Consider the following 24,670-nt stretch of genomic DNA (forward strand, 5'->3'; position numbering starts at 1 on the left):
CCTGTAGTGTTTGAAATGTATTTAAGGTTATTTTGTCAGATAAAATATGGAATATTATAAGAGTTTAAACTTTTTTTTATGTTGAATGTGTGCATCATTCGGTCATTTGAAATGCGTTTCTTTAAATAAAATTGGACATACTGTGCACAAGTGCGCAAATTGGGACGCACTAAAATCTTCCATTTTCTTCTGGAAAGAAGCTCTTGCTAAATATTAGTCATGTCTTTGACTCTCCGAAAAAGCATATTATGAAACTGAAAGTTGGATATATGTCAGCAAACCTACCATAACAGTAAACCTGTCATTATTTATCACTTAGTTGTAAATATACATATTAGCCTATATTACAAAATATTGTGCTTGTAGTGTTTAGGATTTTTATGCTAAATACTACAACGACCAGACTCCTATGCGGTGACGTTTCAGCTTGTGCATATTTTTCCAAAAGGGCGATGCTGTACCAGAGGCTTTTAAAATAGGGCGTTTATGTTTCTCCTCCGTTCATTTGCAGAGAGGAGACGCTCACGTCCACATAAAGAGCGAGCAGTAGGCGGTGCATCAGCGAAAGGCTGCTCACTGTGCTCAGGTTTAATGAACAGTGACAACGGGCTCCAATTTCACCGTGGAAATAAGAGTTTAATAGTACAGTATTCTGTTGGGTAGGTAAGTTTGTTTGTTGTTTTTGACCTATAACTCGCTTCGTTTTGTATGCATTATTTGATGTTACATGTCCCCACCCCTCATTCTGCACTGAAAATCTGTTAACAGAGCTGTAAAATCGGAATTGTAATGCAAACGCGCACTACGTCGCGTACTGCATTAAATCAGTGCACGAGTTGCATGATTTCACGTGTAATGCTGGACTCGTTTGTTGTAAACAGGGCAGTTCATTGAGAAAATGTCCAAGTTATTCCGGGCTGTTATCATGGGTCCGCCAGGCTCGGGGAAGGGGACCATATCGGAGAGGATCGCGCACAGTTTCGGCCTGAAACATTTATCCAGCGGAGACTTTGTTCGAGAAAACATCGCTGCGAAAACTGGTACGTGCTCTTCAAAAATGTGCAAAATTTCCTTGACGATGGTTAGCTTTGGAAAGCCTGTCGATGCTAACAAATGCTAGATAGGCATCTCGCTAGGTTTTGAGACACGGCCACTGTTGAACAAGGGATTCGTTGATCATATGAAGGGGCGGAACCACTGTTGTACTTTACATGTTAAAATTAAGAGTTTATCGATGTTTTACTTCAACATTTGGTCCTTCCAGTTTGGAATATGTGATTAATAATAACCTAGGGCGTCATGATGTGTGAGTTCATGTGAGGGAAAAATGCCTTAAAAAGTTGCCATGCTGGCAAGATGCTACTCCACATTTCTGTTTTTATGCTCACCTCCTTTATTATTTTGAAAGTGTGAAAGTGACGCTAATCAACATATTGTATACTAATTAACACATAACTTAGAGTAAACTTTTTATTCATGCTCAGTAAAGTTATCATAGTTGGCAAATCCTTTTAGTATAAAGCCTTAGATTAAAAAAGAATGTACCTTTTTTTTAAGAGAAAAATAAGACTTCTGTAAATTTTTGCATTAACACATTTTTCCCATTCATTCTAAATGTATTTGTGCATTAGACTTTGAAAGCCAAAGAAATACACTAATAATCAATAGTTGTAAGGTTGTAATTTGTGTAGTGACATTTGGACCCTTATCATATTTTATTATTTTTATGCTTGTAGTTAAAATTCTAAATAGAATTATTGGGTGTCAGTGTCTCAAAACTCTCATGTGACTGTTCCGATCTATTACATGTGCATCTTAATAACACAAATCATCACAATTAAAAGAACCAAAGACTTAAACTTCTTCAGTCTGTGTGCGCTGAATTTATTTAATACACAAGTTTCACAATTTGAGCTGAATTACTGAAATAAATGAACTTTTCCAGGACATTCTAATTTACTGAGATGCACCTGTATATGATTAACACTCTAGTTGCTGGTTAAAATCATATGATTAGTAATTGATTAGTCTCAGTTAAAGTTTATGTGGGCATTTTAAAATAGGAACATAAGTAGAAAAAAATATATTAAAATCTTATTAGCTTCCATTCTTGAAGAAACGTCATAGAAAGCAGCTTATTAAAGATATGTGCACTGTAAAGCCACAGGTTTGATGATTAGTATGGAAGATGTGTGTTCCATTCATTGTCGTCTCTGCAGAGGCTGGTATTCAAGCCAAGACGTATATAAAAAAAGGACTGCTGGTTCCAGACCATGTCATGACACGTCTAATGCTGCCTAGATTGGAGGAGATGACCAAATACAGCTGGTTGTTGGATGGTATGGTGGTAAATCCCATTTAATACTTGATCTTTTTGCTATAATATTTTTTTATTTGTTGAAGACTTAGCTAAAGCTTAATCTCTTTAGGGGGAACTTTGTTAGGGAACTTTCATTTCTTCATTCAACTGAAACTCAAAACAGTCTGTAGTGTTAGGAAGTAGGAGTATTGAAAATGTCTTATCTTTTATTGCCTATTTCCATTTGAACTATAACTGATTACCGATTTGTGAGACCAGAAAGTCAAGATGTAACCGATGCTAGCTTAGAAAGTCCAAGCTCCTAAAATAGAATGATAGGATATCAAACATTGACTGAAAAGATGTGCAGCGTGACCTACAAAACAGGTTTAAATATTCTTGCTACATGGAGTAAAACTAGTGATCCTTTACTGCAGGACTTTAAACATTAAAGATGAAAGACTAATCCTAAAGCTTAATATTGAAGTAGACTAACAGAAAATTAACTACACTCAGTTATAAATAATGAAAGTAAAACAGTGTTATACCCTGCACAAAATAAGGATGTAAAATTGCAACACTGACATTTATGTATAGTTGCGAAACTACACATTGCAACTAAAGTGACATTTCAAAATACTATTTTATAACCGAAAGCTTATATTGTAAAATGTTATAATCGAATAAGAAAGGAAATGTAATTACTCATGTGAATAATCCATTTTGGCCTGCATTTGAAGTCATCTTGTGCACTCCCTTTCCAGGTTTCCCTCGAACACTAGCTCAGGCTGAAGCCCTGTACAGTGCCTGTGATCTGGATGTAGCCATCAATCTCAACATTCCTTTGGAAACGCTGAAGGAAAGGCTGCGACATCGATGGATACATCCACCCAGTGGCAGAGTGTACAACATGTGCTTCAATCCTCCCCGCGTCCAGGTGAACATTTTAGTCTTTCAGCTAACTTTGTCAAGATTCTCCCAAAGTTAAAATAATATTTTTTGAGTAACGGTAACAGAATGTCTTTTTGTTATCTGGGTTTTAATAATATTCTCAAAATGCTAGCATAAAAATTTTATTTATACATTGATCATACATTTTTTTTCTGAACCGCCAGAAACTATTCAAAATTAAATTTGCTATAATGTTCCCTCAACATTCATATAACCTAAACATTTGTTAAATGACAGTTAGCAAAACAATTTTAAGAACATATTTTTGTTAACTGGATACATAGTAACATTAAAATAGCAGAAATTTAGTAGGTTCTCTTATATCATTGTTTCTGCAAAAAACAAAACTCATTCCTATTCCTGGATTCTAAGGAGCAAACATTTAGATGCAATGGAAAATACATTGTAAATGTATTGAAATGCAGAAATGCATTGTAAAACCTTGTAATCTGCAACTGTTACAGAAAATGCTTCTGCATAGGAGACCCCTGAACCAGTTAATAAAGTTCTTTGAAATTACTTCAAAATTACAACCAGGTCTTTTGAAGCAGGGTTGGATCTAAACCCTGGCTGATAAAAACATCACAGTAATCCACAAGTAATCCATGTTTCCACTTCCAGGCCATTAATTAACATCCAGTGATGTAAAAGACTGGGTGTTTGTAATAGACTAATTAAGATGTTTTAATTAACTTCAAACCATTGCTTCAGAGTTAAATAAAAATATAAATCCTCTATCCATAATATTTCATAAGTAATAATTGAAAGTTGTGACATTTGCCAAGTATGGTAGCCCATACTCAGAATTGGTGCTCTGCATTTAACCCATCCAAGTGCACACACACACACACACACACACACACACACATCAGTGAGAAGTGAACACACTGTGAACACACACCCGGAGCAGTGGGCAGCTATAGATCCAGCGCCCGGGGAGCAACTGGGGGTTCAGTGCCTCACTCAAGGGCAATTCAGCCATGGGTATTGAGGGTGGAAGAGAGCGCTGTTCATTCACTCCCCACCATCTACAACTCCTGCCAGCCCCGAGACTCAAACCAGCAACCTTCGGGTAACTCTCTAACCATTAGGTCACAGCTGCCCTGAAGTCTTGTTTGAATCAGGGGAGAAATATGCATGGGTCATTCTCCTTTTCACAAGTGAAAACAGCCCAAAAAACAATTCAAAACAAATATGTTGGTGGGTGAGAGGACCACGGGGATGATGTTTCTGCACTGGGGCCCGTTCTTCGTACGTCGCTTATTACATCCGAGATCAAACGACACATCCAAGATGATATCATCGTGCTAATCCTGATCCGGCTAATTGGGTTCTTCGAACACACCTGTTGTGTATGATAAGTATCGCTGGATTGAGTTATCGGAGATAATTCATGTGTTGGCTTAAAAGGGGATATGTATCGATACTCGAAAACCATGATCAGCAGTGCAGCGATTGGCTGGTGGCAAGACGCCAATGTAATGATGTCATATAATTTAAAACGACACCTGACGAAAAACTTGACAAATTTCTGGACTTTTATAAGGAAACAGCCAAGCAAACAAAACTACATAAATGTTATAATAGATACATGAAACAGATAATAGACAAATAAATATTTCAGTGAGTAAAACTGGCTGTGTCTATAGTAGGCTGTTATGGAATACACAGCATTTTTATATTATTTTTTAAAAAAAATTTAATGATTATTATTTTAAATTATTGTCCCTGGATCAGTATGATACTCTTGTAATAAGTAGCAGTGGTAGCAGACATATTTTGAGTATCAGTTCTGGTTGAAAAGAAGCGATCTAATCCTGTTTACATGAAATAAGCCTGCTGCCGAGCAGGTTTAAGCTTACGGACCTGTTGCTATGACAGCAGCTCCGGGATGAGCTTCGAAGAACCAAACGATCCAAGATCACGCCAAATCGACAAGATTCAAATCCAGCTAACTGAGTTAGCGACGTACGAAGAACAGGCCCCTGGAGGAAACTATATTATGGATTATGGACCGGCATTTTATCAAGAAGTGATGGTTTAAAGTTAAGTTGCTGTTTGTTTCTTACAAACATGCACTGCAATTAAATGAATTACTTGTGGATTATTGCGATTTAGTTTTTATCAGCTCTTTGAACCCTCATTCTTAAAGTGAAATCTCAGTGCAGATAATCAATTGGTTAGCAACTGATGTAATGCTAAACTTCTCCAAATCTTTTCTGATGAAGACATAAATTCATCTACATCGTAAATGGTCTGAGGGTGAGTACACTGAGCAAATTTTCGGATTTGGGTGAACTATTCCTTTAACTGCACCCTACTGACGTTAAAAAATACTGTCCTATGCGTTTACTGTTATTATACATTACACATATTTCTTGTAGCTTGTACTGTTCTGGGCAATGTATGAAACTTTGTATTGCTAGCGTAACGTTATTGCCCTCTTATGATTAATCACTTGTTGCATTCCTCATTTGTAAATTGCTCTGGATAAAAAAATAAATGTCAACATACACAATCAAATCATAACAGTTTTGCTAATATCTGTTGTGTTTACAGGGGATAGATGACATCACAGGAGAGCCATTGATTCAACAGGAGGACGACAGACCCGAAGCCCTGGTGGCCAGACTGAGACACTACAAAGATGTTGCCAAACCTGTCATAGACTTTTATAAGTAAGGAATGACCTCACATTTTGAGTCTCACCAAATCTCAACCAGTGTGATTGTAATGTCTTTCTGTAACTCTGATTCAAAAACCTTGTGCCCCCGTTTACTAAAAAGCATTGTAATTCTATGTTAAAGGGCTAAAGGCATCCTGTACACATTCTCAGACACAGAGACGGATCTGATCTGGCCGAACATCAGCACACTTCTCAGCACAAAGATCCCCGCCATCCAATCAGATGCTCGATGTGCTTCAACTCACTGAGGGAATCATCTGACAGTCTCAAATCAAAGACAACAGGGTGGCCTCCTCTCAGAGGAATAGTTGATTGACCACATTTGGTTTCCAAAGATTCCATGCATTTTTATCGTCGCAACTGTCCATTTGTAGTATAGTATTATTCATTGTACTAACTTTGATTATTTCAGTTCCTGAAAAGTTTTCATACATTTGAAGAACTTGTTGTCTGCTTCTATTATTTGCTGGAATCTGGGAATTAGTCGGGGGAAAATTCAACTTATATCTTACAAGTACAATAGTTCTTAAAGTGTAAATGGTTCCTAGATTTGCACAAATTTTATATAGACATGATTAAATCACATATGATCAGTGAAGGGTAGACGCATGTGACCTTGGGTAAGTGAGTGAGACACTGAACTGTTCAAGCATTCCAGTGAGATTTAATTATTTCTGAAGGGGCTTTACTTTATATCCTCTCTGTCTGTGATGTTTACCTTTCTTATATATTTCATAGCAGTGTTACCATTCTTCTATATACCATAAAAAATGCTATAATTATTTTTATGTGTTATACAAGCTCTGTAATCCAAATATGCCAGATAGGCCCTATTCTGAAGACCAGGCTTTATTCTTTGAACTACATTGATAGGATGTTTAACTGTGTGGTGGTGGTGGATGAGGAGATACCCCCTGACTATGTAAGCACTTTGAGTGCCTAGAAAAGCGCTATATAAATGTAATGAATTATTATTATTATTATTAAAAGTCAAACCAATATATGAGTAACACTTTTAGCAATGGCAATATTTAAGTAGAATGTGATAAAACAATACTGTACCATATCAGATAATCTTTAAACATAGACTTCTTTCGTAAATACTGTTCAGCATTGCATTTTTAAAAGCTATATCTGGGAGAGCCGTTGATAGAAAATAATCTAATGGGGTTAACTGTGACTGTTCAGCCAGAACAACAGCGATTTATTTTTTATGCTGAAGATTAAAGCACAGACTTGATCAAAAGCCACAGATTAAATTACAATTAGATTAAAAATGTTTTACCCTGGAACAAGCTGAAGGAGTGGTAGGAACACATGACTTTATAGTTATCAGCCTATCTTAATTTCTCTCTGTTTATTTTTCTTTTATTCTTTCTTGCTTCCTGTTCTCTCTCCCATTTTCTGTTTCAGTCTATGCCAGTCTTACATATCGGACAAGACGGAGAAAACACACAAAATATCAGCTTCTTGTTGTGCAATACCACATACAACTGTACAAGAATTTACACGCTTGAGATTTCCTTTTTTCCAAAGAAAATAAACGTATTTTCGCAGAAATTTTGAATGCAGTCTTTTGGTTGAAAGTTGAAAAATTGAATTCTTATTAATTTTCACAGGAATTTGTCTTTGGACCTCCACAAGTGGTATAATTCACATAAAAACGTATTCACAACACATAAACAATACACATAACATAATAATAGTAACGTTAATTAAAATAAACCGCTAATGTCAACAATTCAGTAAACGAATTGATAATGGAACACACACAACTAGGCCCTATATATATGTACAGCCAAAATATATGTAATGATTATTTATTATTATTGTTATCTTTCTGCCGGTAAAAACGTCTTACGTGGCATCTGCCCAGCTTTTAGGAAGGTTGTCCTCTAGGGGTGGGATGCTCTGGCTGGGGGCTGGGCGTATATGTGTAATAACGTGTAAAAATTCTACTATGGCGAAGGCTTGCCTCATGGATATTAATAATGTAAAATAATACACTCTCCCATTTGGACGTTTCAGGACGTTTGCCGCTCAACGTCACCATCATCTAATTAATATTCAGGAGCTCAGTCTCAGCCATAGTAGCGCTTTATTATTATGTCTATGGCACAGACCATCTGCGTCTGTAGTCTGTGCGCGGATCACGGAAGTCTACAATATGACACACAGCTAAAATATCATCATCCTTCCCATGGAAAAAAATAATAAATAAAAATAGTCAAGTCTGTCGCTTAAAATAAAACTAGAACAAATCAGCGATATTTGACTCCAATTAAAAAAGTGCATATTTTGTACAGTTAGAATAATTAAAATTGTTTAAAAAAAAACAGGTATGTATGTTTGTTAATCTGGATCAAAGTGACAGTCGAAAGGTGTTGATTCGATGATGCTGAAGTAGCTCTTCGTCACTGCTGAAAGAATTTGATCGAGACGAAGCACGATTCGCTGGGACACGCGCCAATCTGACCTTTGACAGCCAGCGGATGACAAATGAAAGGTCAGCGTTTCTGACATCATCTGGGGGGCCTCGGAGAATGAGAGACAGTGCATCGAAAGGTAGGAGGAAAACACTGTTTATAAACCACTGAATCTATGTATTTTTAGTAGCTGTAGTCATGCAGCAATGAATGAGACATCTTCTATGTTACGTAGTGAACTGTTATTAATATATAAACCGTCGTGGCTGTTGTGATGTCATAATCAATCCCGAGGTTGGATTTTATCTTTCCCTGCATTGCTAAACAAGTATTACGCTTTATATGGAGACATAGTTGTTTTATTTAGATGGTCTTCATCATGTCGTCATCGCTGCAGCTTTATATCGCGTTTGAGAATTTTTATATGACGATAGACCTGTTTTAAGAAGCAATAACCCGAGCTCGAGTCACGACAAGCAAAGCAGGTCAGCTGATCTTGATCGGACGCGTTTCAAGACTGACGCATAGTAGGTGATGGCTTACTAATCATCATCGCTTACTATTATTATTTATTCAGATGAACCGAGATTTCGACAGAAGATGAGACCGTACTGGAAAATCAAGTTTTAAGATTGTAGATGAATTGGAACATGGTAGATAGTTTTTAGATGGTCTAAGATTGGCATATTAGCAGGTGCAAGCCGGTCATTTAGCTGTTTGACCAGCTAACGTTACCATCGTCCAGAAAAAGCTGTTATGATCTCTTATGTGTTATTATTTTTTGTATTTGTTACCTATGTATTTATTATTTATTCAATTTATTCATTTATTAATGTTATATTTTTGTATGTAGCTGGCTAGCTAGCATTTCCAAGATGCTAATGATCATCTTAGACCAGAGAAAACCAGATAAAACACAATATTTCCAGCAGGGTAATAATATATATATAAACACATTCAGGGCAAATGAGAAAAAAAAATCTGATAACTTACCTAAAGTTGCTAGTTTGTTTTATTCCATACATGATTACTGTTAGCTTGATCCACTGATAAGCAATGATTAAATCCACTCTTCATTCATTCTGGAAAATGGTAGTAAATGGCACAAAATTATGTGATCTCATCTGATCCATCTTCTCTATGTTTAATAGCAAAACAATCACAGAAATTTGATCAGTGACAAGGAAGGTGTTATATTGTTTGATTGTTTTTAATGTGTAAACTATAATACGCTCAAGGTCAGTTTATGATGGTTTAAAAGGTTAAGGGAAATCCTTTGCACTGTAATGGAGCTGTGCAGAAGGGTGCCCTCCCTGCCTCTGTTGCCATGGATGCAATATCACATGTCCTCACAGTTTCTGCTTTACATTAGAAAGTTTCTCATGACTGATGATGTCACATATTAATTAGCTGAATTTATCCAATGTGAGTTTTAAATTAAATTAACTAAAATTAAATTAAATTAAATTAAATTACATTTATGCATTTAGCAGACACTTTTATCCAAAGCGACTTACAGTGCATTCAGGCTATCAATTTTTACCTATTATGTTTTAAGCATATTCTATTTTTTACCATCTGCAAAGAACTATCTGTTTAAACGATAAGGGTTCCTAAAGGGTTAATACAACCGTAGTAACTTCCTTTTAAGCAAGTTACTACAATTGAAGCTTTAATTATGTTAAAAATTAATCCAAACCCAGCCATGAATCCAAGTCCACGTCACATTTAGCCAACATATTAACCAAGATACTTTGTGGTCTGAGTGTCACCTGAATCACCTACAGTGCGTGAGGCATGTTAGCTTCTGTTAATGGTTTCATAAAATTTGTCTTTTAAAAATATTAAAATAAAAAGAGAAAATAATTTCCATCAGTCAAGTTTTGTATTAAGGTACTATATCTGCCTCTAGGGTATAGAGTGAGTTTTCTTTTTAAAGACCCTTGCAACATTAGGTGACAGATTATCAGACATTTACAAGTTACGGGCCTTGAAAAAGATCACAAGATGTGTTAAAAAAACAACCTTGTGTGAGTGTAAGATTAACTCCGACAAGCCTAATGGTTTTCTGTCAAAGTCTGTTTCTGCCAAGAGATAAAAAAAAAAAAAAAAAAAAAATTGGTAATATGACCTTATTTTTTTATTTGTGCGATATAAACTCAGCATTCAGTTTTTTTTTTGTTCTTGAAATTACTAGTTTACATCGCACAATTTAGATTTTTTTCTCTGAATTCTGAGTTTACATCTCACAATTCAGTTTATATTCCACAATTCTGAGTTTACAGTATATCTCACAATTCTAATTCTATCACAATTCAAAAAAATAAAAAATCTGAATTGCAAGGAAAAGTCAGAAAAAAATCCAAATGGTGAGATGCAAACTCAGTCCTGGGAATAAAATAGGTGCATTTTTTTTTACCCTGAGGCAGAAGCAAGCTTTTTAATAATAATAAAAAACTGTTGAACAAAACTTGTGTATTGCCTGAGATACAATGATTACTATTCTGGCTGTTGGTGGGGCTAATGTGCATATGCTTACCATTATCTCAGCTGATGATTTTCATTTTATATAGCCTCCTGAAATAACAATATTAACATTCTCTTGACCTTCAAACAGTTACATGGGATTAAAGCAACATGATCTTATTTTTTTTTTGTCATTTTTTTAAGTTTGTATTACAACTAAAAAAGTGTCCTCCAGCTGACCCCAGGTAACTTTTACTGATTTTTTTTTAATAACAGTAAAAGTAAAAGAATGAATTGGAGTTAGCAGTAAGTTGGTAATTAATGGCAGACAGCAACCAAAGCCTTTCTCTTGGTGACACTTCCTACATGCTGTGTTCTCAGTCTCACTTTTCTCAAAGGGTTGCCCGGACTTCAGCTCTCTTATGAGAAAGCATGTAGCCACAGTGGATGCCAAGCAAGGGGGCTGCATGAAGGGAAGCATCAAGTTGCTCAATTAGAGATAAATCATCCTACCAGAGAGGAAGTCTTGGATTGCCTGACTTCCACTGGCAAAGCAATAAACACTATATCAGGGTAACCTATAGACTAAAAGGCCATAAATAGCGTAGTTTGTGTGCAACTGCTCAGTACAGAAAGCCCATGCAAAAACAACAACATTTATTTAGCACTGCAGTGCACAGAACTAAACAGCCATAAAAGTACACTTGGGAAGAGGGATTTTTACCTTTTACATGCTAAATGTGCATGCCTGTATTATCAAGTCTTAGTGTTTAGAAATGACTTAAAATTGGCCAAAATAGTTATTTAAAAAAAAAAAAAAACAAGAAAGGGGTGATTTATTAACAGTCTGCATGCATGTGTAGATTCAGTGCAGATTTGGGCTGTTTTAGATTATTAAAGAAAAAGGAATTCAATTTATATAAAGGTTTTTTAATTAAATTTGTATTATTATTTATTTATTTTTATTCATGACAGTTATGCACATTTCCCTCCCAAATATTAATTAATGTACTGGAACAGTTTTTGTTAGTTTGTGTATAATTATATTCTAAATGCTTCATATTACTCTATTATAGTAATATTTAACAAATTTTATATTAATTAACCTCATACTATACAACTTTTACTTTCAAATTAAAATAATGGCAACTGTAAATGTGCCTAATTGTTGAGAAAATAATGTAGCAATGCTAAATATAAACTTCCTTTTCTTGTAATTATTATCTATTTGCCTGTGTCACGATGGCCGTTGTAATAACGTTTGTTAATATGATCATTTAGGTAGGTTATAGATTTATTACACATTTGTCTAATTGAAATAATGAGATACAGAGCAGGCACAGGATGTGGACAGAGGGTGCAGAGTGGGATGTTAACTGGCTGCACTGATTGGCTGCTGGCTCTGTGTGTGTGCAGCGTAGTAAATGCGGCGCTTGATGACACACCGCCCTCTTTTCTCCTGCAGCTAGCGGCCGTATGTAGCGGGACATTATTCCCTCCCTCCGAGCTGTCCCACAGAACATGTGCATTCCCCTAGTCTCTTGAAATCGTCGTTGTCGTACGTCTATGTGATTCCCAATTGTGCTCATGAGCCTGCTAGGTGGCTACAAGAAAAAGAGCAGTTACGATGGCTACGAATCTTTGCAGCTGGTCGATAGCAGTGGAGACTTCTGCACCGGGGGACGAAGCGGAGGAGGCGGCGGTTTGACGGCAGGGACCCTCGGCAGCGTTAAAACAGGCCCCGCGCGGCAGGACGACTACAGCACCATGGACAGCTCAGGTATGAAACCCGTGTCGATCGACCGGGTGCCGCTCCTTCGTCTGACATGCATCAAACAAGCTGTTCTGTGTTTTTAAGGCATGCTGCTTTCCCTTAAGAATCCAAGGTGGTGGATTAAATATTAGTTGGCGATATCCGCCGGAAGCATGTGTGTTCGTGTGCTGTGTCATGACAACTGATCAAAGTCACAGAGCTCGCGTATCGGAAGAGCCACTAACTACTTTGATTGTTAGTTGATAGATGAGCTATTGGAATTCGAGTATTGTGAACCAGATATGTGACCAAAAAAAGAAAAACCTGTCAATTTGATTGAATTTCAAGATTTATACGTAATCCGAAAGCTGAATAATTAAGACTCCCATTGATGCATGGTTTGTTAGGATGTTAGCGATGCATATATACTAATATATTTTTTCAGTTTTGATATATTTACAGTAGGAAATGTACAAAATAACTTAATGGAACGTGGGTCTTTACTTAATATCCTAATGATTATTGGCATAAAAGAAAAACCTATCATTTTGACCCATACAATATATTGTTAGCTATGGCTACAGATATACCTGTTCTACTTATGACTGGTTTTGTGGTCCAGGGTTACATATATGTGTATAAATGACATATGATATTGACTCAAACATTGATGTGCTATGCAAGACCATCAAGGGATTGCTCAGCATTCTTTGGACGTGCATTTCGTTGGGTTTCTAGCGAGCTGTTTATTGAGTAGGATAGCAATGGCTAAAAAAAGAGTTTGATGTCTGTATTATACTGGTTGCTGCTGTTTTACTGCAGTGATCTGGGTTGAAAGGTGGCCATCAGGACTGAGACACGAGGAAGAGCTAGTGTCAGGTGTTTTAGTCCCAGCTGATGTCTGCTTCAGTCTGGGGTTTTTGCATGTGTTTGTGAGAAAGAAAACTTAGCCTTTATAGACTATACTATAATTGGTTTTGTTAAATTTTATACTAAAAAATGAGAGCTGTGAAACCTATTAAAAAGTATTGTGTTTTGTTGGTCTAAATGTACTGTATTAGGTTGATTCAGGAAACTAAATATAACCAGTTCATTTAGATGTTTTTTTACCTATTAAAAAGCACAAAAAAATTACACATTGCAATATTATTTTAAACTTATTTAAACATGATGACCATGTAATAATAACATACAGATGCTACAAGCCAAACAAATCATGCTAGATAATGATTAAATCATAATGAATGACATCTATGTCTCAGAATATGACTAATAACATGAATGAAGAACACATAACTTTGTAAATTAAATCTAAACAAATGTTATTGATTATAAGGCGATACAGTGTAAAAACCCGCCATAAAGAGCTATTTCTACCTGATATGACCCATAAAATAGTTTCATTGGTAATAATTCTTGTATTTAGGTTGATTTACCAATATTAAATACTATTTTTGGTTTAAAAACAGCCAGTTAATACCATTTTTATGTTACCATTTTTCTAGTCTTTCCATGATGAAATCCATTTCAGCAATGTTTCACCATTAAGTATTTTACAATTATGCTAAACTTGTCTTTAAAAACAAAACAATGGTGTAGTTAACCAATAGCTTCTTCTGTCTTTATTCAATGTTCTGACACAGTGTACTATAACAGTAGGTTTACATCATGAGGCAGGTCCAGCTTTGTGTTGTGGGATTTGTTTTGAGAAATTCATTGCAGTGGCCATGTTTTCAGCATGCAGTCTAGTCATAGTGAATTTAGAGTGTGAATCTAATATTCACTGTTTTTAGAGAAAATACTACGCTTATTACGCGCTTATTCAAACTTCTGTTCATTTAGTTCCATAATTATTCCCTTTGAATTTCATGCGAGAATTTTGAATGTTTTAAAATTGCTGCTTGAAAGGACAGTAGCTTTGTTTGAGCCTGTAGGTGATCTATAATTGAAAAGGCAGTCGGGTCTTGTAACAAGACACAGAAGCACACAATTACACACACAAACACACACCGGGGGCTGCACGTCAAATAGCCTCTCTGTGACTCAATGCTGCTGAATTAAAAGGACAAAAGAAAGGAGGATTGTGGTAGCGATAGCGAATAAAAGAGGAAATGTGTTAGGAACCAATTCTTTTATATTACAAATGCACTGATCTGATCTTTGTGCTCAGGGCGGCCCCCTCTCTCTGACACACACATACAAGCGCTCTTGGGCTCTTTGTGCGATTAAAGGGACATTGGTAGGAGTTCAGAGACTCTGGGCTCTGTGAAAGGGTAGCCTTGGACTTTGAAGTCGACTGCACTCCTGCATATTTGCTCACTCAGAATAGAGCTCCTCTGTACCTTCATGGCAAGTCTGACAGGAAGCCCACACTCTGGCTGGGCCCATTGTTAAAGCAGTGCCAGGCCATTCTGTTCTTCTAGATACAACAATTTGAAGGCAGAAAAGTGCTGACTCTTTTTGTGCGTCTCTTTTTTGGAAGTTCTTCTCTGTGGTTTAATTGAGGAAAAAAATGTATCATCAATAAATTATTTTTACCTATTATAATCTGCATGTGATTACCTTTCCCCAGTTTGCCTTCATGTTTGGTTACGCTGAAATGCAGCACAGGAGAGCAGTAAAGACCTAAATATAGATTTTTCTATCCATTTTCTGTTTATCGCTAACATAGACATCAGTGTTGAGAACCAAACAGCAGCAGTTTAAAGATTTTCTAAGCACATCAATGTAATGGTATATGAGTAATGGTATATGATTTCACCAGTGTAAACATACACGTCAAAGTCTTAATAAACAGATCAGAATCATCGCCATGTAATCTAAGATCTCGCTGGTGGTTTGAATCGAGATCACTTTCATTTCATTTGATCAGTGGACTCTTTCCACAGGTTGTATCATTACAGCAGTAGGTGATTCATTCTTTCAGTTAATTAGTTCAAAATCACTGATTTATTCAATAACAAAGCAAGCGAGTGACTCATCTAAGGTTGCTCCGATCAGGATTTTTAGAGCTGATCTCTTTGAAGCCATCTTCTTAATGTGTAGAATAATTATTTATGGTGATACTCCAGTCAGGATTTTAACAGACATTCAATCAGGGCCTGAATTTCATTTTTGAAAACGGGGGAAATTAAGTGGCTCTTAAGTGACTCTTAAGTGACTTTTTTTGAGAGGTGTAGTTAGGCATTCTTTTAGACATTTTTCAAAAATAAACAATTATCTCACCTAAATGTTTGATCGTGCAGTTTTGTTTTTGCAATGGGGCAATTTTTGCACTATGTATTGTAGCTTACATACAACACAGTCCTGGGCCCGTATTCATAAAGAATCTTAATGCAAAAAGTAGCTCCTAGTGACAAAATTCTAAGAAAATTCCTAGAAATGTGGGCATTTACTCTTAAAATTAAAGAAAAAATCCTAGTAAAGAAAAAAGTAATTCAGAAAGCATCTTAACCCTTAAAAGAGGTCTTAAGGTCAAACTTGTTAGGAGCACAGACGATGACTTTTAAGAGGCTTAAGAGTTTCTTTAGCAGAGAAGAAAATGGCAGAAAGACGAAGAGGCAGAAGAAATGTGCTGCAGACAATGGATGACAGTGAGTTAATAAGACGCTATAGATTAGATCGTGCAGGGATCATGTTTGTGACTGATCTTATTCGAGACGTGCTAACATCTCCGACACAGGGCAGAAATCCCATAGCGCCAGAAAATTAAAGTAATCACTACATTACAATATTTGGCAACTGGGAAAATGCAACAATGCCATAGTGATGATTTGGGTCTGTCACAACCTTCTGTAAGCAGAGTGATCACACAAACAATTACAGCACTTTCAGAACATCTTATTGTTACGCAGTTCATTTCGTTTCCACTGGACATTCACACTTTGCTGGCTCAAAAAACTGCATTTATGAATATAGCAGGCTTGGTGCGCACAAGCAGGGTGTGTGTATGTGTGTGTGTGTGTGTGTGTGTGTATGTACGAGAGACAGAGAGAGAGAGAGAGAGAGAGAGAACTGTCAAATAGGAAAAATGACACATGTAAATTCAAAATGCTTGGACTACCAACCAATCACAGTCTTCAAAAGATTGTGTCATACATAGCAACGGGGTCAACCCCGCCTCCTCACTAAGATGAAAGTTTTTGTCTTTTCCTTACTCAGAGTTGCTCTCAGATCGGTCCTGAATAACTCTTAAGCTAAGACTCCTACATAAAAGTTTTTAAGCTAAATTAAGAGTTTTCTAAAAGGATTCTTAGAATCTTTATGAATACGGGCCCTGATTTCTAGATTATGTGAGGCGTCCTTATGCCCAAAGTATACATCGGCCATACATCCACATTCCACGACGCTCCACGCACTGTCCTAAAACCTATACCCAAAACCAAAAACCTAATGAAATTTTTATTGCAGAAAATAAGCTCTGTGACCAGTAGAAGTTTATAATTCCTTCTTACATATTTTGTTTATCATAGTAATCTTTACACCTGAACAACTGAACTTTTATAAATTTTGAAGCCTAAATTTTGCCATAAGAAGCTAAACTTAAGCTTCCGACAACAAAATTTTGAATTAAAAAAATTTCCTTGAAATTTGCATTAGAATAATTGGCAAGAGTGTAATTATGAACACACATTTATTGTGTTTACATGCAACAAAATCTGTTATTAATCAGATTGATGGCTCAGTCAGACTGAAAACATTCATGTAAACACCTTAAGCGATCCGAGTGAGCTCGATCAGAATTCAATTTCCATTGGATCAGAAGGATGATGTATATCTTTTTTTAATCTGATCAAGATGACATGTAAACACTTGATTGGATTAAAAACCAAAACGTACTGTCAATCAAACTGGGAAGAAATGGTGTAATGATGCATGGCAAGTGGAACAAGCTGTTGTTCTTGTAGAATTAATTGTCATAAATGACTATCATGTTATTCTAAAATTCTCCTTTCACTCATCGCCTGTGAACTGAAGCAGAACAACATCCCATCAGTCCTCACTTTAAACCCTCATCCACAGATGGCTTGTTTTGGCCATGGGAATGCTCGTCATTCTATTTCTGGGATATGGCTTACAGAAATGCATAATTTCTGCAGTACTCTGTACGTAGTTATTGCATACACCCTGAACCCCAGTGAACATTTGACTTCACTGATGCTTGTGTTTAAACTGCAGCTGAGTGGGAGGTGCCTAAGTCAGATTTTTTGAATATGGGCGTGGTTTAATGTGCTAGACTGACACACGCTCATAAACATGCCAGGTGCTCAATGTTTTCTCCATTTGCTCGTATCTATTTTATTGGCTCTTATTCTTACACACAGCTTCGTACCATCATGTAATGCACATGTGACATCTATACATACAGTAGCATTTGTTATTGACTAGCCTATTTAAAGTATGAGCATGCTTTAGTGAAACTTGCTTAGTTTAAAACAGCTGTCCAAGCTGTGGACAAGCTTTGAGTATATAGTAACTGAATTTACAAGGAAAGCTAAACCTTCAGATAAACACAAAAAGCACATGCTTTGACCTTGAGTTTGCTCTGTGATTAGCATCAGACACCTGTGTTAAAAATGCTTGATATGCATGTTGCAATATTTAGTCTGCATGCTATTTATTGTATAAGCATTTGCACATGTATGTGCAATGTGTGGTCTTGACTAGTGTTAAACTGAGTTTACACTTGACCATTTCCAATCGCTTTAACGTTGATAATTATAAGAAATGTTTATCGAGCACCAACTAAGTATATCAGAATGATTTCTGAAGGATCATGTGACATTGAAGATGTATTTTTTTGTATTTTTGATCAAATAAATGGTGACTTGGAGAGAATAAGAGACTACCAACCCCAGACTTTTGTAATATCAGATTAGTTAAAAAAGTTTTTTTATTTTTTGGTGGTTTTTGGATATTCCAGTCTTTCACTAGTCATGACATGTAAGACGTGTGTTTGTGGTGTCCAGTCTGCATGTGTGTTGTAAGATATGAAATTCTGATCATTTGAAGGTGCTCCGTCTCCAGACATGGATGGAAACATTGGAGGGGGACTTCTGGATATGGTTAAAGGAGGTGCTGGAAAGTTCTTCAGCAACATCAAGGACAACCTGAAAGACACCATCAAAGACACCTCGACCAAGGTTTTGAACCAAGTGGCCACGTAAGTCCTCATAGCTTATTCATGGTTTTGTGTCCATTAAATGTCACAGATGGAGCCCCATTGCCCTGATGTAGAAAACAGCTTGTTAAAAATAGCAAATAATGTTGCTCAGTATAAAAATAGAAAAATAGAAGTCTGTGAAAATTCCCCACCATGATAGAAAAACAAATCTGTGTGTTTGTTTTGTGCATGTTTGCACTTGTGTTCATGTGTAAGACTTCAGAGAAAACAGTGTCGAGTTCTTTCAACAGAGTTCCTGGTGACCTAGTTTTGTGTAATGATTGTTACTATTAATATAACAGGACTCCTCAATGTAATGACTCTTTTTAGGTGTGTGTGTGTGTGTGTTTAGTGTATGTATGTATGTGTAAGTATTGAGGAAATGGCCAGTCAAACAGAAATTGTGTTGGTTTGTTACAACAAGTCATCTTCAGTCTTAGGAAAGAATATACAAAGGTGTCACTGGGTCAGTACCCTCAAATACCAAAGCTAAAAGGTACATCATTGCACCTTATGTACTCTTAAATCGTATATTAGTACCTTAAAAGGTAAATATTAGTACTTTAAAATTATGAATTGGTAACTAAACTATATACATTAGTATTTTTTAAATGGAGACCACCCCAGTAATAGTTTGGACTGTGTTTTTTTTTTTTTTTCTGAGAGTGTTACAAAATTATTTACTTTTGTATGTGAGGTTATTCTTGTGAGGTTATTCTTCATGCATGTATATTGGCCAATGTGTACAATGACCAATATCAGTCAATAGTTTGGACATACCTTCTAAATTTTTCTTTCTTTTTTCACATTTTAAATTAATTATTATTAATTATTTATTATTAATAATTATTTATTATTATTAATTTAAAATAATTAATGTAAAATAATTAAAATAATTTTAAAAAGCTAAGAATAGGGACATTATATTTTAAAATAAATGTTAATATTTTAACGTAATATTTATATATTTTAAAATATTTTATAATTGATATTTGTCTGTTAAAAAACTCAATAATCTCTATGGCATAATCCTTCAGCTAAATAATGAATTTAACAGGTTAGTTCACCCAAACATGTAAATTTTTCCATCATTTATTACCTTAATGTTGTTCAAAAATCTGTATGGCTTTTATTTCTTTGCAGAACAGAAAAGAAGATATTTTGAAGAATGTTGAGACATTTCTCAAAATGTATTTTATGTTCTGTATATTTTATGTTCCAAGAAAGAAACATGATCCTTTAATAGAGCAAGAAGTTTAGTTAAAAGAGACTTGAGAAGAAGCAAAAATATTAAGTGTGGAATATTGAACACTTAATGCAATAAAAGTGTTTCAGCTTTTAGTTGCATACTGGAGGGTCCTATCAGACTTTAATGTTGGATAATTAAATAACCTTATATAATTCATACAGTATGATGAATTCAGAATCACATATTAGCATACTACTACTATTCCTGCCATAGAAAGATAGTAAGACACAAATACTAAGAGTAGTATGCTAGTAAACTGTTCCAAACTCAGCAGTACACAACGCATAGTGCACATAGTGTATAGTGCGTTATTAAGGACACAACTGTTATCTTAATGTTAATGGCACTATACCTTCATGACTACAAACAGACCTGTGATGGAAAGTTGTACAGCAGGGAACCGCTGTTCACTCTTTGTCACGGTTGTGAGTTTTGTGACCCAGCTGGTGTGCAGTTATCCAGAGGATTCTCTGGTGATACAGGGGATAGCTCAGCTTCCAGAGATCCTGAACTATTCATGCGCATTTACAACTCACCTGAAAGGAAAACATGCAACAATAGCTGCATTTCCAGTGTCGGGCCAGTGCAAGCAAGTACTTTAAACAGACTGGGCGGAGCTAATAGAGTCGAACCTGTAGCACCAAGGCCAAAATAGCGCTGCGTTTCCACCGTCGGGCCAGAAGCTCCACTGTGCTTCACTAAAACCCACCCTTTACAGGCCTCTTGGAAACATCATACCAACACCAACAAAGTTTTATTTATGCCGAGGTAAACTCTCGAGACGAGACTTATGACAGATAAAAAATTTTACTAAATAAATACATGATTGTGATAGAGAATAAGAAGCTGACGTCTGATTTCTTCAAGTAGTCTCATTTACTATGTTTACTATGGTAAAATTAATGTTTAGCGTGCATAGTCTTTTGCATCGCTTATAAATATTTCTGCCTTTTATGGTGATTATAATTCACATCGGATCAAGTTATTTCAAACACTTGCTGCTGACTGAAAGTGAGATTTGAGCTCAACTTATTTTAAAAGTTTTTAATGCTGGTGTTATAGCTGTTAGCTTTCTGAAATTATCCGCGGTGCTGACACTCTCCAGACGCGGAGAAACTCCGCCTTATAACCACTCCTTTAGCCTCAGCTGGCCCGCTTTGGCCCAAGGTTTTCGTCAGGCCAAAAAACCCTGGCCTTTGGCCCAGAGGAAGCCGATTAAGCCCTGGAAGTGACAGTGGAAACGCGACTGGCCCTGGCACGCACTAGCATGCCCGCTTTTGGCCCGACAGTGGAAATGCGGCTACTGAGGGGTAGACATGGCTTCAAGCTCTTATGTAAAGTTGCATTTTACCCCCTACAGTACAGATTTCCACTAAAACATGTTTGGGACATGCATACAGCATAATAACCCTGCTAAATTAAAGTAAATTATTTACATGAAGCATGATGAAATGAACTCTCTTTCCAAATCTGTGTGCCTTTCTTATACACACACTAATACACTGATTAAACTGATTCATTGATTAATGACTAAACAAGCTGCTATTTTCTACCCCTATGTTAAAGGTGAATGACATCCATACTCACAAACAGACCAATGCCCAAACACACACACTGTAAACTAGTAGTGTATTTCTTTCACCTCTTGCACATAGGCTTAGAATAGCCTGTTTACATTAACTCATTAGAGCAGATTACACAGGTGAGTTGGGTGCTGTGTAATGCTGTCCAGAATGTCTACAATTACTGTTAAACTCATGACTTAAAACACTTCCATCCTAAAGTTTGGGGGCAGGTTTTGAAAAAGTAAATAACAGTTTCAATTTTAATACATTATAAAATATTATTGTGCTTTTGTGGAAACCATGATTCTTTTTTTTCTTCAGAATTCTTAGATGAGCAGAACGTTCATAAGAGCAGCATTCATTTGAAAAAGAAATATTTGTAACAAAATAAATGTCTTTAGTGTCACGTTTGAACAATTTATTGTGTCCTTTGCTAAATAAAATATATTTAACTTTGAACTTTTGAATAATAGTTACAGTTGTATAGGTATAAGATACAATTGAATACATTTTAATTAAACTTTTTAAGTAATATGGGTTGTAACTTTACCGTAATGATAAACTATAGTTTTAACATTTTTAGGAATATCAAAATAACTGAATGAAACATTACACCTCCAAAATGGATATGAATATATGTTGTGCTGTCAAATCTGAGTTTATATGTGCTCTTATGTGTAATGTAGGTATACAAAAGGAGAGTTGGACATTGCATACATCACCTCACGTATTATTGGTGAGTAATGAATAATTCTGTGGTATTTACACCCTCTCATCCTGTTATTCCAGTTTAAATGCATTTCATTAAAGATATCAGATGCTATAATTGTTGTTTGTGTTTCATCTGTTTGTATTGGCCAAACTAGACCTACTGGAAAGAAGTATTATAACTGTCTCCTAATTGTCCTTTCATTCTGTCAGTGATGTCATATCCTGCTGAGGCGGTGGAGATGGGCTACAGGAACCACACCGAGGATATCCGTTCCTTTCTGGACTCACGGCATGCCGACCATTACACAGTTTTCAACCTGTCACAGAGGAACTATCGGGGGGCCAAGTTCTCCAACAGAGTGAGCACAATCCCCTGCATTTCCTGACTTACATGCTTTCATTTTCACATTTCATGTCACTTTGCAAATCACAATGCCAGTGGGTTCAGTAGTAAGAGCTTGTGTTCACGTTAAAGTGCTTAAAAGGATTTCAGTCTCATCTTTGTTGCCTAAACGTCATAAGTTCTTATTCAAATTTGTACAAAATGATGGTATATGTGGTCATGGGGAAAATTTCATATATAATTAAATTGCAACATGCAAAGACTGAAAATCAGTTTACATTTGTTAAACGTCCCATCTGGAAAAAAAATTATTTGCCTTTAGGACTTTGTCAGAGAAAGTTTCTTCATAATTGCTTGCTAAACTACAAGTATCTTTGTCAATGTCCAGGCAAAAAAGAATAAATATTTTCCTCATCCCATTCCATCACAGACTGATTTTATTTGATCGGAAAATATTTTCATTAAAGCTCAGAACACGATTTAGAGCAGAATTCCAAGTGGAAGCACAATGGGCCAAGATATCTTTGTTGTCATCAAAAACACGATCCCTCTGTAAAATGTCATGGGAAATGTAAAAAAAAAAAGGGGACAAATTTTATTGCTTAAATTGTGACCCAGTTTAAATCAGTCATATAAAATGTTTATACATCAGTTCCCAGATGTCTCATTAAAAAAATGGAATCCAAATGATAAGTCTGTTTTTCACCCACAGAATTGATTGATGTTATTTTTAAAGTAAATCTTGGCTGCTTTAATGATATGTTGCTAAGTGATACTAAGTATGGGTATGGGTTGAAAAGGAACACATTTCTAGCCTTATTGAGGGAGCTCTGCTGTACAGAAAGCTTTGGGAAACACTGGTGTCGTATGGGATACTTGTTCTATGTTGTTAATTTCTTTCCAAATATGATACTGGTGGCTATGATGACTCATCTTTCCTTCTTTCTTTAAAATATTAACTGCATGACTCAATTATTTCCAGCAATTTCATGGCTTATTTGCTGCTGTACTTATAAAGGACATCATAGTTCATTTTGGGATCCCATGATTATATTCTCATTTCAATGACAAAAGTGGAGCAACGTTGATATATTATTTACATTGACGGTTTGGCTTAAATATAATATATTTGATACATGGTGACTTTCCAAGTTTCATTCTTACTCCTTTCATTCTTTATCTTCTATTCCTTCCTCTCAGTGAGAGTAATTCCCTTTCTCATTCGTCTGTAGGTTTCTGAATGCAACTGGCCTTCCAGACAGGCCCCGAGTCTTCACAACCTATTTGCTGTGTGTAAGAACATGTACAACTGGCTCAAGCAAAACCCCAAGAATGTGTGTGTGATCACCTGTTCGGTAAGAAGATCTCTTGATGTTCGTGTCTGTTCTTGGTTGTGGTTACTCAGCATTAAACAAACATGACTGTAAAACCAGATTCATTGTTTACATTCGAGTCAGGAGTTGAGAACCTCTGATACAGTTTAGTAAGTCTGTGTCCGAACACTTTGTCTGCTCTTTCAGGATGGCAGAGCTCCTTCAGGCGTTCTGGTCTGTGCCATGTTCTGTTTCTGCCACCTTTTCGCCAACCCGGTGCCAGCCATGCAGCTTCTCAGCGCCAAGAGGCCTGGATCTGGCCTGTGGCCCTCTCATAAGAGGTACAACCAATCAGATCGCAGCTCTGAAGAGCCTAGCTTTGATTAAAAACTACTGAATGGTATAAATACTCAACGATAATAGTACCGTATTTTCCGGACTATAAGTCACACTTTTTTTTATAGTTTCGCTGATCCTGCGACTTATAGTCTGGTGCGACTTATTTATCTAAATTAATTTGACATGAACCAAGAGAAATGAACCAAGAGAAAACATTACCATCTACAGCCGCCAGAGGGCGCTCTATGCTGCTCAGTCCCCCTGTAGTCTACACTGAAATCATAGAGCGCCCTCTCGCAGCTGGAGACAGTAATGTTTTCTACTGGTTCTTGGTTAAATGCGGCTTATAGTCCAGTGCGACTTATATATGTTTTTTTCCTCGTCATGACGTATTTTTGGACTGATG

General features: G+C 36.2%; 2 protein-coding genes across 6 annotated transcripts in view; both read left to right on the forward strand.

Annotated features, from left to right (window-relative positions):
• The first annotated feature begins 476 nt into the window (after window positions 1-476).
• On the forward strand, window positions 477-7,496 carry ak4 (adenylate kinase 4). 2 transcript variants are annotated; one of them, XM_052559708.1, is made up of 6 exons: window positions 477-663; window positions 882-1,040; window positions 2,220-2,339; window positions 3,064-3,236; window positions 5,810-5,928; window positions 6,058-7,496. In XM_052559708.1, the coding sequence occupies exons 2-6, from the start codon at window positions 899-901 to the stop codon at window positions 6,182-6,184; spliced, it is 681 nt and encodes a 226-aa protein (XP_052415668.1). In that variant the 5' UTR covers window positions 477-663; window positions 882-898; the 3' UTR covers window positions 6,185-7,496. The 2 variants fall into 2 exon arrangements, with proteins under 2 accessions (XP_052415668.1, XP_052415667.1); XM_052559707.1 differs by having other exon boundaries at window positions 493-659.
• Window positions 7,497-8,098: 602 nt separating this feature from the next.
• Window positions 8,099-24,670, forward strand: part of dnajc6 (DnaJ (Hsp40) homolog, subfamily C, member 6) — a 30,027-nt gene continuing 13,455 nt past the window's right edge. For 2 of the 4 annotated variants that reach the window (XM_052559795.1, XM_052559797.1), the window contains exons 1-6: window positions 12,238-12,608; window positions 18,594-18,744; window positions 22,245-22,294; window positions 22,480-22,628; window positions 23,845-23,967; window positions 24,133-24,266. In XM_052559795.1, the coding sequence (XP_052415755.1) occupies window positions 12,416-12,608; window positions 18,594-18,744; window positions 22,245-22,294; window positions 22,480-22,628; window positions 23,845-23,967; window positions 24,133-24,266 (800 nt within the window). In that variant the 5' untranslated portion in view covers window positions 12,238-12,415. Of the gene's footprint in view, window positions 8,502-12,234; window positions 12,609-18,593; window positions 18,745-22,244; window positions 22,295-22,479; window positions 22,629-23,844; window positions 23,968-24,132; window positions 24,267-24,670 lie in introns of those variants that run through there. The other 2 variants (XM_052559798.1, XM_052559796.1) reach the window with 2 other exon arrangements.

The sequence above is a fragment of the Carassius gibelio genome, chromosome B6 (genome assembly GCF_023724105.1).
Source record: "Carassius gibelio isolate Cgi1373 ecotype wild population from Czech Republic chromosome B6, carGib1.2-hapl.c, whole genome shotgun sequence".
In the NCBI taxonomy this organism is placed as follows: Eukaryota; Metazoa; Chordata; class Actinopteri; order Cypriniformes; family Cyprinidae; genus Carassius; species Carassius gibelio.